The sequence below is a fragment of the Perissodus microlepis genome, chromosome 1 (genome assembly GCF_051167445.1).
Source record: "Perissodus microlepis isolate ML-2025 ecotype Zambia chromosome 1, ASM5116744v1, whole genome shotgun sequence".
In the NCBI taxonomy this organism is placed as follows: Eukaryota; Metazoa; Chordata; class Actinopteri; order Cichliformes; family Cichlidae; genus Perissodus; species Perissodus microlepis.
This window is the reverse complement of record NC_140461.1, coordinates 18,565,230-18,581,388: the sequence shown is the minus strand read 5'-3', so window position 1 is coordinate 18,581,388 and position 16,159 is coordinate 18,565,230. Positions and strand designations below refer to the sequence as shown.

Here is a 16,159-nt window from a genome sequence, read left to right as displayed (position 1 = left end):
ATATAGATGAGGCATGTCAAACTCATTATACATGGTGGGCCACACGTTGATCTTATGTAGTGAAAATGAAACCTGTCTCCTTTCTTTGCTTGCTGGGCTGATTCTGGCCCCCGGGCCTTATGTTTGACACCCCTGTTTTAGAGTATATGAAGATGTAAATTAGATTCTTCAAGGCTGCAAGATCGGGCAAAATTGGACATTTCAAATCATGTCTTAAACAAATACATATCAAGAGTAAATAGTGCAGATAAGATAATCTCAAAATATCACAAACTAATCTGAATCAAGAGGCTCAATGATTGTGTGCTTTGGAGGGAATTTTCAGCCTTTATTACACATTTCCCACATTAGCTGCGAGAAGGTTTTAATGTAAACAGTTACAGTCAGTGTTTGCATACTGCCTGTGATACAGTGACACTACCACTACAAAGAACATGAAGGAATTCAGTGACATGTGCTACATTCTTTGCAGAGAAGAAAAGTTTATGCGAGCATACATAAATGAAAATATAAACTTATACCAGTATCGTCATTTTAAGGCTCGACTTTCTACATATACACGTTAAAAAAACAAAACGACAACAGCAAGATGCAGCAATCGTACACTTTTACATGCGCGCAAAGGATGGTGTGACACAGAGAGAAGACACTCCACGATACCAATTAATGCCACTACCTAAACATATCATAAATTGCTACCTTTCAACAGTTTTCAAATACATGCTGTATATTTAATGCCCACTTGTTTGACAGAAGCACATAAAAAAACAATATTGTTCAGAAACTTGGCAAATATTTCTAACAGGAGAAGATGGTCCCAGTTAGGAAATAGGAGATTAAAAATACTGCATAGCTACTGATTAATGCAGAAAAAAACACTTTATATAAGGTTATATTATTATGATACTAAAGAGAATATATTTTTTGTATAGTTGATATATTATTTTAGTCAAATTTGATATATAAAAGAGCCCCTGGAAGATAAACCCTGATACCTGAAGTCGTATAGACTTTTTAAAAAAAGAGACTTTAAAGGCTTCATAAAATATTCATGTGTATATAAATAAATGACTATAAAATTTTCCATTCACGTACATGCTTCATGCAACTATTCACTGTAAATATACTCAGATATTTTTTATAGTAGAAATAGATTTCAGTTTTCATGCTAACACCTGTTTTTTTTTAGTATTAAGTCATAGTTACGATCTCATATTTGTCCTGGACATTGTTCTCCTCTTGTTTTTCAGGTTCAGGGTGGTGCAGCTCAATGAAGATAAGGTAAACACCTGCTCCCACTGCGCCACCCACCATGGGCCCTACCACAGGAATCCACCACCAGCAGCCTCCAGCTCTGCAGACAGGAGACATACGCAGAGATTATGATGTCACAAAAACACAGCCCCAAACAAGTATCTGGTCTTATTAAGGATTTAAAAATAATTCATCTTTGCGTCAATTTAACCATGGAAAGTGTTTCTCAGTGGCTCTGAAGGTGCTTTGACAAGTAAACAAAAACTAGTGACTTGTTTGCTTATTGCGCAGTCCTAAAAAACAAACAAACTAGGATCATGAAGTAAAAAGTTTACCATGCAGAGAGAGGCTGATGTTAGATTCATGCCGAGGAATCACTAACAAGAGTGAAATTCTAATATTTTTATTTATACTCTAATAAACGGGATAATCATTAAGACAGACAGCTGACGGAAATGTCTTGTTAGGATTTTAAAAAACACTACAAACAATATGAAAATATTACCTTTATGTTTTGGTTTCAAAGAGTAGTTTTATGTTGATTTGCTAGAACTGAGCAGGAACCTCCAGTGCTGAAAAATGTAACAAAAACTGTAGTTCCTCCAGTGGCCACTTGAGGCCAGCTCCAAAAGTGAGTTAAAATCATTCTTCTAATGCTCGACATAGCCATCGTCACATCAGGAATAAACACAGTTATGACCTTGTGTTTTTTACAACTCTGACTTCACTTTGAGTTTGAAAGGTTGGTGCCAGTAGAGTATGAGTTACTTCATGGCTATGTTTGTAGAGTGTGTTGGACAAACAATATGACTAACATTATTGTTAATTATACCTGTAGACTGCCCAAGAAACCTGAGTGCCAGTTTTGAGTTAAATTCTAGTGGTTTTTATTTTTCAAATTAATGTTACTTAGCACTAACTAGCAGATATCTCATTCTGTGAAATGCAACTAGCTAGCATTATCTGATAACTTAGATGTAGCTTCTGGGTCTGAAAACAGGAGCCAGTACCTTAAACTTGCAGTCCTTTTAATGGCCATCAGGGGGCGAAAGCTATGTTTGCAGAATGACTCACAGTCCAATAGATGTCTCTCTACTGGGACCACAGTAAATACTTTACTGTTGAGTTTATGGTCTTTGGAAGTATTTTCTGGTTATACTGTATAAAGCATTGAGTCCATTTTGTAATGTTTTATAACTTTAAGTTTCAGAAAGGAGGATTCTCCAGGAAATATTCATTAGCTGGCAACTTAACAACTTATGAGCCAAAAACAAGTCGGCAGCTAAAGCGTATGGCTTCAAAGTCAGACACACCCCTCATTGTCTCATCTCAAAATGGCTCAAAATGGGACAAAATCATAAGTTATGGTGTGGAAGCTCTGTCCATCTTTTATATACAGTCTGTGGCTAAAACCTGAAGAGTCCGTCTCTGTCCTAAGATAATTAAACCTACCTACCACCACCTTCAATGCTCAGTAGGTAACATGTTTTATCCCATTTTATTGATCTAAGGATTTGCAGGTTTATTGGTGATATTGTGGCCAATTAATCTGTCCACATCACAGTAGGTTCATGGATGATACTGCTCTGCTAATATAAGCAATTATGGTATAACTAGCTGCTAGGATTGTCTTTATTTCAGACACAGATGGTGTTTATTACTTGCCTTTGGCTGATGAGTCTCTTGTGTTTGTCCATCTCACACTGACACATGCTGACACATGTGAGATCAGATGGGAATGAAGGTTATAGTCAAAATGCCTCAGAAAGGCAGATATGCTAGCTATATTTTCAAATCAAAATTGCAACTTGGATGTTGTTTTAAATGCTATAAAAAAATAAAAGACTGCAAACATAGCACAAATGCAGCACAATTAATGTTGTATTATTATTATCTTATTTTGTATGATCTCCAATTTTATTAATTAATTATAGTAGGGTTAAAAGACATATTGTGAACTGCTTCACTAGTCTCTTTGTTTATGTTAGTATCCTCCTACCGGAGACAAGTTATCCCAGATTACAATAAAGACTAAGAAGCTCTGTTTGCTGGACCAGCTGCTTGTGTCCTCATTTTCACTCTGGCCCCCCCTTGCAAAGACTCTTTTACTTAGAAGAGGGAGTTAGAGTCTTGGGGGTTAATGTAGCAATAGGTGAAAGGGCTTCAATTAAAAGACCAGGCCTGAAAGTAAACAAGGTCCAACAGACATTCAGGAAGTAGACTTGAGGAGAGAAGCACCCAGATTATAGACTTTAATCTATGGCCACGGCTAAGATGATCAGGCTGGGAGGCAGACACTCAGTGGGTCACATTGACACCATCAAATGCAAATAGTGAGCGAGAAAAGAAACGGAATATCAGGAAATCCTCAGCCCGACTTCCATTTTTTCTTTTGTTTTGTTGCATTTTTAATCAGATTTACCACAGTGATACGAATCTCTTAAGTGCATTTCTACCCAGTGAGAAAAGAAACGGAATGTCAGGAAATCCTCAGCCCGACTTCCATTTTTTCTTTTGTTTTGTTGCATTTTTAATCAGATTTACCACAGTGATACAAACCTCTTAAGTGCATTTCTACCCATTAGTATAGAATTATTGCTACACATGAGATATTTATAGCTGTAGTGCAGGAACAGAGAACATCAGAACATTTATATTTCTCAGGCTTGTTGAAAAAAAAAAAAATCCAAGTCTGCATTTATATGCCCTATATTATTCAGAGAGCACCTGGGTCTTAGTTTGTGCTCAGATACTTTCAGGTCCAGGGGTTAAAGAGATTGGATCAGGGCAGAGCCAATGATGATCGGACACTGAGGGCAAATCCACAAACAAACAGCACAAACGCTTTGTCTTCAGGCAAACTGTACTATTAAACTGTGTTATGTTGCCAACACAAAATAAACATTTTGAGTTAAAACCCAGCTGGATTAGATGGGAATGATGATTATAGGCCTAATGCCTCAGAAAACTGCCATCAGTTCTGAGGGGTACTTTTACGAAAGCTTTAGTTTTGATTTGGTACAAAGAATTTGCTTTGGGCAGAGAAACCCAGAGGATACTGTCTTCATAAAAGGGAAACCTGAGGGAGAATGAAGCAACAACTGGAAAAACTAAACATGACCTGGAATATCTGGAAGCTTGAATCCTACAGGAGTTAGTTAAAAAGCCCAACACTGTATATTTGCCAGCAATTGATGAGATCAGCTCCTGAAAATGAAGTTCTAGAAAATTCTAATACTTCAGCGTTCAACAGCTGATGTGGTTTTCTAATATCACAAAGATTCTGGGGAGAGATCTTCTAAATTAAGAATAAGAATCTGATTCAACACTCGGAGACTGAGATGAGCCGTCAGAGGAGTTTTTTCTAACTCTGTAAGGACCAGAAGTCTAAGTGAAGACGGTGTAAATGATAGTCTGTTCAGTGATACTACTTTTGGGGTCTCTGTCCAATATTTTCACTACAGACATTACAGATTTGTGAATAGTTGGTCAGACAGCTGACACAAAGTTCACTGTTATAAAGCATTCAGGTAATTTACATGTAGCCAGACAGTTCTGTTTGCACTCCAGTCAAAGTCCAAAGTGAAAGTGAGACATGGAGACACACTGAACCCTCGTATGTTTGCAACATACTGGAAAAATATAAAAAGTACACTTTGATGACACAACATCATTTTGATGGTGGTTTAGAGTGGTCAGTACTTCTTGATCTTTCTAAGATTAGTAGGTGGTTAATTTAGGAATCCACATACATATTTATGTGGTCTGAAGTTTGCTAAATACAAAAAAACCCTGTCTGAATTTTCCAAATTTCCAGATAATTTTTGGTTCCAAGAAGCAAAACATTTCACAGAAATGTCGCAACACCTGGATTCTGCAGGTTTCTCTAAACTGTTAGGGTTTCTGTCAACTCTAAATTGCCTGTTGTTTTTCTGTGTCTCTATGTCATGAGTGTGTACCCTGTCAAATGCGGGAAGCTCTGTGTGCAACCTTCATGACCCTTTAAATCACTTCTTAGAGGGAGGAGAGAAATTTCACAGAACATTGCACTGTTGTTAAAAATTCTTTGTTCAAACATTTACATATAGAAAGTATTACAGCACAACTTTTTTCTTTTTTTCTAATTGCACTGATAACACACCGCCTGAAACCAGTGGGATGCACCTGACAGTTACAGCTGAGTTTAATATCATCTTCCACATAGAAACGTGTCCTGAGCTCCTGACTGAGTCTTCATTGAGTCAGGACTGACTCGCATGGGTAAGAGGGAGTGGGAGCAAAGTTGTCATGCTCTGAGAGTTCAGGATACTTAACGGGTTGGCCTAAATACTGTGTGAGACACCTGCTGGTATTTCAGGATAAATCCACCAGTTTGTTGCGACTGGGGCACAAACAGTCCTAAACTTTAGTTTTAAAATCAGGGAAGTATGAAGTGAAATGTTGTCTGTGCTAAACACAAAGATCGCTGATGTGTGATTTTCTCCATTCCTCAGTTTTTCCATAAACTTACTTAGAGAATGGATGTGTAACCTCCTTACATTTGCAACGTTTTGCTCTTTGATTTTTTTTATTCATTCTTTATTTTATATACAGATCTTTTAGGTTTACTGAAGGATTTGCTTGGGTTATTAGGGTGTTGGATTGTTAGACGGTGCTTTAGCTTGGCTTGCTTAAAACCGAAGAGAGATCTGTCAATAAAGCCAAAATCAACATATAAATCAACATAATCGTGTCACAGCTTCAAAAATGTTTCCATCCTGCCAATGACGCTATCTTCCCAGAGCATAGCCAACAGTTTGACGATTAGCCGTTTTCGTGGCGATGATTAATTGAACGCTTTTGTAGCAACTTTGAAATAATATTTCACAACTTGTCAGAATTTCCTTTGGCTCACAGATAGCATAAGGGAATCGGGGTCAAAATGATGTATTTGTTTTTTATAAGGGGTGTTAAATATATTTTTAAGTTAGTGGAGATTAATCAAAGAACCCCACTTTAACTACTGTATAAACCGATAGACAGATGGACTTACATGAATGCACATGTGACAGTAAGTTTTCATCTTTTATAGCAGCTGTTACTAGTGATTTAAAATACCCCAAAAAGTGCCATTAATGCAGTAAGATAAGATAAGATAAGATAAGATAAGATAAGATAAGATAAGATAAGATAAGATAAGATAAGATAAGATAAGATAAGATAAATAGATGCAGCATAACCTAACACTAATAATACTATGCAAAAAATAGACAAAAAAATATGTAAGTGTATATTATAATATACATAGTGCAGTGGTTGAGTGTTAATAACAGCAGGTACTGAGTACTGCACACTGAGATAGGTACACACCCTAGTGTGTACATGTGTAGACAAAATAACCCTTTTTGTGATCTTCCAAATCTGATTAAAACCTTTTTGTGGAAAAACACAAAACAGGACCAGCTGAAGGTAAAAAGGAATTCAACTGAGGAACATCCAGTTGTTTAATTTCAGTAACAAAGCGCTGAATATTTTATATCTATCTGCATGGGATTGCCCTCTGCTCCTCGCTCTCATTGAAATATTAATTCAGTTGTCACAGGAGTGAAGATGGTGCAAATGCTGCTCATCATGTGCAATAAGAACAGAAACTCAATAAATGAAATTCTTCCCAAAGTCTCAATAAAATGCACTTAACAGTCGATAACAACCACCTTTTGTTTAAATATCAGACAGCTAAGTTACCTGAAAACTTCCATGCCCCATCCAGCCAAAGCTGTGAAGAAACGGGGGCCAAGGTCTCGAGCCGGGTTGATTGGATAGCCACAGTTCAGACTCATGGACACTCCAATGCCTGCGATGATCAGGCCAATGCTCAGAGGCTCCATGCCCTTTGGAGCGCCAATATTCTTCCTGTCAGTGATAGCCAGGATGCATATGACCAGTGCAGCGGTTGCAATTACCTTAAACAATAAAAAATAAGGCAGTTAGCACAACTCTGAACATATTTGCTATAGTTGCTGCTGCAGCTGCTGCAGTGTTTGAAGGACTTCACTGTACATTAAATATATTCCATAATGAGATAATAACAGGAATATTATTTGATGATTATTTGATGTTAGTTTATTAAATATCATGGTTATCAACAATATAAGCATATTATGACACACTTATTGTTAAAACATCTCTAAAACAGTGAACATGTCAGTTAATTTGGAAATGTTATTATACTTTTGCATACCCATGTTACAGTAGTGTTTGTGCTGTTGGCAAACTGACATACTGTATCTCGTTTAGAAAATAATAAGTAGGGTTGGTGGGTCTTGTTTTTTACTCCAGATTATCTTTAACCATGTCATGTCTTTTTTGGGCGCACTGCAATGATGAGGTTCTCCTCTACTACATAAATGCCATTGTTAGGTGGTTGCCAGGCAACATGATGGCATCATGATATATGATAGTATTCAAATTTTAAACTAAATGAACATAACTGCTGTGAAATTTTGTATACAGTGTTACAGGCCTGGATAATTTGCTTGGGGTTGCTTGGCAACATGATGGTGATGATGATGTCATGTCTGATATAGATAAGAACCTTCAGCAGCCTGAAATGTACCTTTGTATCCCTGATCATGCAGGAGGAGTTTGCGGACAAAAAGGTTTGGTGTCTTATAGTAAAATGTCTTATTTTTGCTTTTTTTGATTATTAATTTTATATAAAATAAATTAATATTTTGTAAGGTTATAATTCACATTGATTCAATAACATGTTTTGTTTTGTCTTTTTAGGCTTATCAGGCAGTTTATATAGCTTGTAAAGGTCTATCAAATGTTATGCTTTTACTAAAAGGGTAAGTCTGGCCAAGCTCTTTTACCTCAACTATATATCTAAAGCTCAATGTATTACGGTAGGTTTCATAAACACACATGATTTGAAAATATATTTGCTTTCTGCTCTTACTTGTGTATGCAAGTAGTCCCAAACTCAGGGCACTTCTACTTCTACATCCACAATATACTGTGATCAACTGACAAAAATATGTAAAGGAGTGTAAAAGTCATTAAGATCTAAATTACAAAATATAAGTGACAGGTCTAAAGGCCCACCTGATCACCAAGCCCGTTTAGGACAGACAGATGTTTTGAAGGATAGCTTGCAAATATGGTGGCTGTGGCATTTTCACCTGTAACAATAAATTCTCCTTTGGTAAAGTCCATCAAAGCATCTGCAAAAGAAATGTTTATAAAATTACTGCCATGAAGCTCATCTAATATTTAAAAAAGAATTCAGGCATTAAAACAGTATCAACTATAATACTGAGAAGCATCATTGTTTCGGCTCTTTAACATGTACATCTGGTTTGTGATTATTGTTATTGTTGGATGGTTATTCCGGGTTTCCTCAGAAAAATCCTGCTTTTTGGTACTGGCGAAATTTACACCCACCATAATACAATCCATAGACAGCACATGATCCAACAAAAGCCCCCAGGAATTGTGCTGCCACGTATATGGGGAACTTCTTTAGAGGCAGCTTCCCCAGGATCAGCATGGCCAGAGAGACTGCCGGGTTCACATGGGCTCCTGGAACAATGCAACAATGCATTAGGAATATAGCACTGCAGCATGTACACGTCAAAGATGAGAAACAATAGTAATAAACAATGATTTTATGACACAAAAAAAGCTTTGGCAAAAATTAAGACCTGTTTTCTATGATGAATGATGGCCACACAGTTCTCAAAGCCCTATAACCTCAAACACTCAGTTTATCACTCCGAATACTTTGCATTGAGCATGAGACTCTTATATTACACCTAGGCTCACCCTAAGGCTGGTTTTTAAAAAAATAATCAAAGAAGATCCAGCATGGCTACAGATGTCATTAACTTCTTTATTCCATAGTCTTCTTCCTTGTTAAGCTACATCAGGCCTTTCCCCCCTCCCCCACATCATGAAATATTCCCCTAGACCTGCAAACAAACTTAGATTTGTGAAATTGACGGAGTTACCCTTTAAACGATAATTATCAAATGTTGATTGACAAATTAATTGACTAACCACTTAAGCTCTAAATCAGATGTCAAACATCTGAGACCAAAGAGGAGGACTTGGCCAGGCATTTAAAAGTCTCTTATGTCTTACCAGATGAGGTGAAACCAGTGTGCAGTAGATTAAAACACTTAGTGACGTCCTGTCTGATCATTTCATGCTTGTGATCAAACCCTCTGCTAACAATCTTCAGGATACTTTCAAACAAAGGGCACCGGGTTTGTGTGCCTTCAGAGTCAATACTTTTTCTTCTGCATTGTCCTGAAGAGGCGTGTTTGAACACATTCCAGCCAATTGTTATTGGGCTGTGATGGCAGTGTGGGGTCATTTATTTAACACTCTGGGTTCTTGGCTTTGACCTAGATGTGGTAACACCACTGGGGGTATCGGCCATGCGCCCATTGTTAATCTCCCCATCCTGTTCACAAACACAGACCACGACAACCAGCCAGACCTGCCTGTCTGAATTGCATCTGACATAATCTGCCTGAATCTGCTTAAGGCACACGTAGGCTGCGGGTCATTAGAGTGACCATGATGTGTCACACTTACCGTACACTGTCATCTAAAATCTCAGACTACAAAGTGAAAACAATTGTGTTTTCTTCTCCTATGGAGCCTCCCTGCCAGGGGAGCCTAGAAAGCCAGGCTTGCCACACCTGACTCCCCTCCTCTCCAGAGACCCATGCCCCAGTAAAGCTCATTAGTCCAATACCTATGATCATCTTCAGAGATGTCGTTGGACAGAAGATTCCCACTGAGCCGTGGACCCCAGGGCTGAATGGCTCAGTCATGCAGCAAAAGCTCTTCATATATTAACCTTGCTGTCCTCAAGTTTTTCAGCGACTCTTCTGAAGCTTTAAACTATTCTTATTAATCATGTCGCGCAAGTAAAACTGAACCATGAGTCTCAGTGCTCACAGCAATCATCCCTAACAGCAAAAAAAAAAAAAAGTAATTATCTGTCGCACTGACATTTTGCACTAGGTAATGTTAAATGTTGATATTTATGGGAAAATTAACTCTAAATTATTTTAAAAACCTGAATTTGAAAGTCAGCAAATTTAAAAAAAATAAATAAATTTGATAAAATTTGATTACATGTAGTTTTTGTTCCCGTGTGACCGCTGAAATTAATTTTAATGAGATCTCAACAAAATAAGTGCCCAAAAAAGGTGTCTGGAGGTGTTTAAAGATAGCTGCTGAGTCGTGAGACTCGCAAGAAAACATTGCACCTGGAAAATTATCAGCCCCCGCTACGTCTTTCCATGTCCTCTTGTGATCATAAAAAGGATTTTTTTAAAGGAGTTTTAGCCTTTCATATATATATATATATATATATATATACAGAGAGAGAGAGAGAGAAATATGAAATATGTAAAAATCTGAATTCTGATTTTAATTTCAGAATTCTGGAAGGAGAAAAAGAAAGACGCCCTCACTTATTTTTCCCAGTGGCCCTAATCCTCTTCCGTAGAAAGCAGGTAAATGGAAATAGGTGGAAAAAAGTAAAGAAAAGGCAGGAAAAAGACCATTCAACCACATTATGGGTGCTGAGCTTGCGTAGTTAACCAAATACTAAGACCTTTAACGACGTGCAGCCTACATGACATTAATATTTAGAGCAGGGATGTCAAATTCTTTTAATGTCGCAGGCCACATACGACATACATGGGATCTTAAGTGGGCCAGATTGGACCAGTAAAACTATGTGATGAGTGTGTGAAATTACAGACAAACTTCTGGTTGTTCATTACTCAGACTGTCTTGTAGTTATGAAATATAAAGTTTTTAATTCACTGAAAATTTCAATGTTTTGTTTGCTTTTGTAACTGTGAAGTCACTGTAAAGTAAAACCAAGCAAACAAAAAAATCAGTTTTTATGGCAGATAGTGAAAAAACATGTACTTTTTAATCATTTGATTGTTTAACCATAAATTGCTTTGGTTCGGGCCAGATTGGAGTCTTTGCTGGGCCGATTCTGGCCCCCAGGCCGTATGTTTGGCATCCTTGATTTAGCGTAAATTGGATATTTCAGTCTTTGACTCTTAAAAAATAATAATAATTTAAAAAAAGCTTTTTTGGGGGTGGGCCATTTTGGGTTCGAGTGTGTGTATTAATGAGAGAGAAGAAAGGCACTGATATGTTGGAAAAATTTTCCACTCCAATGTGCTTCTTTAAATTATACAGACAACAGAATTATTAAAAACATCTACCAGGACTATGCCTAAAAATGAATTCACTTATTATACTATGTTTGTTTGTTTTTTGTTTTTAAAAACCCAAATTTTATTTATGAAACTCTGTCTTCTCCAAAGCCAAAAACAAACTCTGAAGCCTGCAAAGAATTGCACACGTAACCCTCATGAAACAGCAAATATTCACTTTTAAACAAAGGTGCTGGTAAGCTCATGTTACCACTGAACTTGCCGCTTCCCCTTACTTCAGATACATTAAACTTTTCTTTTCAGCGGTGACTAAGCCTTCAGATGCCACAGCATTTATATAATCTCTTATTTCAGCCTTGAAGCTTTTTCCCCTTCAAATACTGATGAAATGTCCATACATCTCATAGAGTCTGCACAATGCAACCCTTGACACACTGGATACTGTAATCACTGATTAATGGACGCTCACTTTGGCTCAGACAGCCTATGAGAAGCACCATGACATTTAACAACTATCCCCTTCTATCCCTGTCATTGCTGGCAAAGCCGAGCAGGGTCTGCTTAATCCTCAAGGAATGCACCCGATAAAGTCCCATTGGTGCAAAATTTCCAGACTTAGACCATTCAGACTACTATTAAACAGAAATGTAGCCCATTGGAGAGGATAATTAAATAATGGCAGTAATTTAGTGTCACAAGGATCATAAAAATATCAACTTTACATTAAGACCTGTGTGTTATCATTTAAACACAGAGAAAAGTCATCTGGAGCAGAGTGACCTTCATTACCAGCCTAGTTTTGTTTTCCAGGGTGAATTATTAAGTAACTATAAGTATTTATATAAGAAAACAACTGAATTAGTGAGGGAAAACAATGTGACAACAAATTGAAACTAGCATTTTTATCATGTGCCTGCAGGTAGACCCTAAACACATAGTTATTACACAATTATGTGTCTGTATTGTGGGAATGTGTCCTTTCCTTTGTTACTTTTGTTACTTTTAAACGCAGTATTTTGGCTGTTTTTAACATTTGAGCGACCAAAACAATCGATTCATCTGCTAACAATCTGATATTCAAATTGTTAGTTGTTTAAAAAAAGGGGCGACATAATTAACAAGAGGGGAACTTTTACCTGACACTCCCCCTGCAATATAGACGGCCATCATGACTCCAAGAGTGAAACCAATGTGGACGCTCAATATGTCACCGAGACCTGCTCTGCTCAGGACCATCTGGGCCACCGAACCGCATCCAAAGAGCTGGAACACAAACAAGAACAGAAACGTAAACAGCAGAGGCAGAGAGGCTCACTGTGTTTAATTTAATTGGTCCAATTATACCCACCATTAACACTAGCCGTCTTGTCCACCATCTACAGCAATTTGTACAATTTGTAGCTGGAAACAATAATGAGTCCCCCACTTAATTAGGTAAAGGGTGTGGGTGATTTAAAGGCAAATAAAAAAGGAAGCTGTTGATGGTGTGTCACAGGCTTTGGAGGTTGGGGTGGACAGGTGGATAGAGGAACATAACTGTAAAGCAGGCCACTGCTTGAATGAATGAAAACACCAGGGTGGGAAATAAACACACTTCCTATTCTTGTTATAATTTAAGTCCATGTTCACCCCCCCCCCCCCCCCCCCCCCCCCCCCCCCCCCCCCCCCCCCCCCCCCCCCCCCCCCCCCATCCCCATGTGACATAAGAATTATGATGAAATAACATATTTGCAAATTTTCAAAATTTGTAGAGAGGGATGCCTTTGCTTGCCTGAAGAGAAACATTCCCTAAATCAGAAACATTTTGTTGTGATTTTTTACAGTCTGTCAGCAGCAAATCAAGCTGAGCACATGAAAGACAAAGATATTTTCAAGATATATAGTCTGTTAATAGACTCATGACAGACAGCAGTTACAGTCCCTGGAGACCAGTTTGACACCTTATTAGCATAGGCTGCTGGCTCGCAGCTTTAAAGCGTCTATTTAAGCTGGATGACAGGTGCAGAGGGAGGTACTCACTATCAGGAAAAATATCCCCAGAAACTCCGCCAGGAACTCCTTAAAGATGTCTCGCCTCAGGCCAAGTTTCTCCTTCATCTTCCTCCTGTATTCGTTTTCCATTTTCCCCTGCGGCTTCCTTCTTGATGTCTTCCTTGTGACACAACAAACAGCTAACAGCTCTGATGGAGTCTCCGTGAAACACTGGCGGTGTAGGTTGTCGCCTCCCACTCGGTGCGCTCGGACCGCGCAGGCTGACAGCGATGTTAAGCTTTCTCAATCCGTTTCCCTTGGTGACCACAAGAGGTCTACTTCTACTTCAACAGGGGGGTTTTTTCAGCTGCTTTCACTGAATTTTCAAATCTCACTTGAAGTTGTAAAAACAAAAAATGAAATGCTTCCTGTGCACAACACCAAGAGCACCAGCGCACATTTTTTAACACAGCTAAGCCAATGTGACATCACCTGCCTACCACCTGAACGGTTACTAAATTGTAATGGGCTAGTTTTATAGCACAAAATATGCTGGGGTTATTTATTGTGCAAGTCACCACGACGGCCGAAATCTGTCGATCCTGCAGGTGTAAGTCACACGAGAATGTAATTTAGCCACGGCGAGAGGAGGTCAGCACAACGATGCACGGGCGTGCAGACGATGGTTGCAACATGCAAGCCAGTTATTCCCAAGTTACGCTACAAAGGGATGCAGTAAGTGCAAGAATTTCTGGAAAAAGGAGTGACATGATGAGATTCCCAACAACGTTTTGTTGCTATATGCACACATAGGCCAATGCTTTGTTTCTATACCACACGTTTTTGGGCCCTGACGGTCTGCGTGTTTTGTTCAGTGCTGGGTACAAATGTATTTTTTCTTTATATTTTCCCCTTGTTTTTGTTAAATATTGTATGTGTTACGTGATCATCGCAGGGCAGTTGATTTCCCCTCACGTGTTAGCGCTCTTTTGCTTTATAAGTTATAGGTTGAACCATGTGCTCAGCATCGGAATTAAACACACAACAGCGGCCAGTTATCTATCCTCTTAGAGATTTCGAACCACAGCACATCCAGTGTCAGTGAAAACATGTCGGGCCACTTTTCAGAAATTATCATAAGTCACTTGTAGCATATTCAGTTACGCAAATTATGAATTTTGGCACAAAGAGTCTGAGCCAGTTACGGCATTTTGCAGCTTAAATAAAGATTTCTACTGCATGTATAGGCGGTACTAAGCAACTGACCTTATGTGAAGAGAACTTTAAAGTTTTAATTTGAAAAATGCAAAAGGAAAAAAATACTAAATATGCTCCTCAAATAACATAACATTTTATACTTAAGTTCCATGGGAAATGTGACCTAAAAGCACACATATTTGACTTTACACCCATACAATTTCAAAGCTGCAACAGTTCTAAAAAAATTCTTATTTTAATGAGCTCTAGCTGAGGGATTTACTTATAAGTACATTTAAATATAACTCTATAAAACGGATTTTTTTCTATTGGGCGTTCAGAGGATTTTTTTAAAGCCCAAACAGACCAGTTTTATTTTTTTTGAAAGACTTTCGGATCTGAAGTTACATTTAAAAAAGATGTGTGTGTATTTTAACAGAACGTGATAGGATTTAAGGCGGCTTCTCTATTTGGTGCTCGAGCAGCCGCCTTAAATCAACATATATTAAACCTCCTTTAAATAACAAGCAGCTTTGTCTCGGTTTAAATCATAAAATCAAATTATTTACGCAAAGTAGACGAACTAGTGCACAGGGGGAGTTGGAGTTAAGATATTTACAAATATGTGCGCCATCAAATAACCAAATAAAAGTGAGAATAGTTTAAAAATTAGAATATTAAAAAATATGTTTAATCTACCGAGTATAAGAGGTTAACCTCGGTAAAGGGTTGAACGGGTTATCTTCAGCCTCGTTTCTTGATTTAATGCGTCTTTCCATCAGTATTATTACGCTTGTTTTTTTTTTTACATTTTTAATCTCACTTATGGGAAAAAATTGAGTCCATAAAAAATTTGGTTGATTTTGTGAATAAAATATTTCGTAACTTTCAGAGGTCTTCACCACCATCCATTAGTCGCTTATTTACTCTCTGTAATTCGTTTGGGGGGCAACTGGGAGTGATGCTGGTTCATTTCGGGGGAGACTCACCTCTTTTTTCTCTCTGAAATGCTTTCCCACTCACCTTCCTTCAGCCTTCCTTCAGGAGGGTTTGCGCTCCTTGCGCTCATCGTGGGCTTTCGGTCATGCCTCCATTTGTTATCGTTTCGTGTTCCCATCACTTCAGCTTATCGAGTCGCTCTCTCCAATTATTCAGACTCATGTAAACGTGTGTGACCCTGCAGAGTCCTGGGCTCTCTCCGTCCAACAGAGGGAGCTCCATGAAAACATTTGAAGTGTTGAAGTGGCGGCTACACGTTTGTCACACCGTCTCCCCGGTATGCCTTATCTTCCGTTCACTGCGCTCTGTGAAAAGGTGAGACGACAGGCTGAGAATGGGATGTTTTGACTCCATTAATCAATGTCACAGTTTCGGAGCCGTCCTCTTTGATGTGAAACAGACACTTGGAGAGTGTCGCCCATGCTGTGAGAAAAAGAGTGATGTGCTGATGGAGAAAAAGCATCCTGCGGGGATTTGCAAATTATGGACCTACATCTGTCTCAAACTCCTTTGTGCGGTCAAGAGGCCCGCGTTATGAA

The 16,159-nt window shown here is 38.3% G+C and overlaps 1 protein-coding gene across 1 annotated transcript; it reads right to left on the bottom strand.

Annotated features, from left to right (window-relative positions):
* Positions 1–299: 299 nt before the first annotated feature.
* Positions 300–15,774, bottom strand: aqp9b (aquaporin 9b). Its single transcript, XM_084933447.1, has 6 exons — positions 13,473–15,774; positions 12,590–12,716; positions 8,680–8,817; positions 8,341–8,459; positions 6,979–7,196; positions 300–1,354 (listed from the first exon to the last, which is right to left on the bottom strand). Exons 1-6 carry the CDS (start codon positions 13,572–13,574, stop codon positions 1,192–1,194), a joined length of 867 nt encoding a protein of 288 aa, XP_084789573.1. The 5' UTR covers positions 13,575–15,774; the 3' UTR covers positions 300–1,191.
* Between the last annotated feature and the right edge of the window lie 385 nt (positions 15,775–16,159).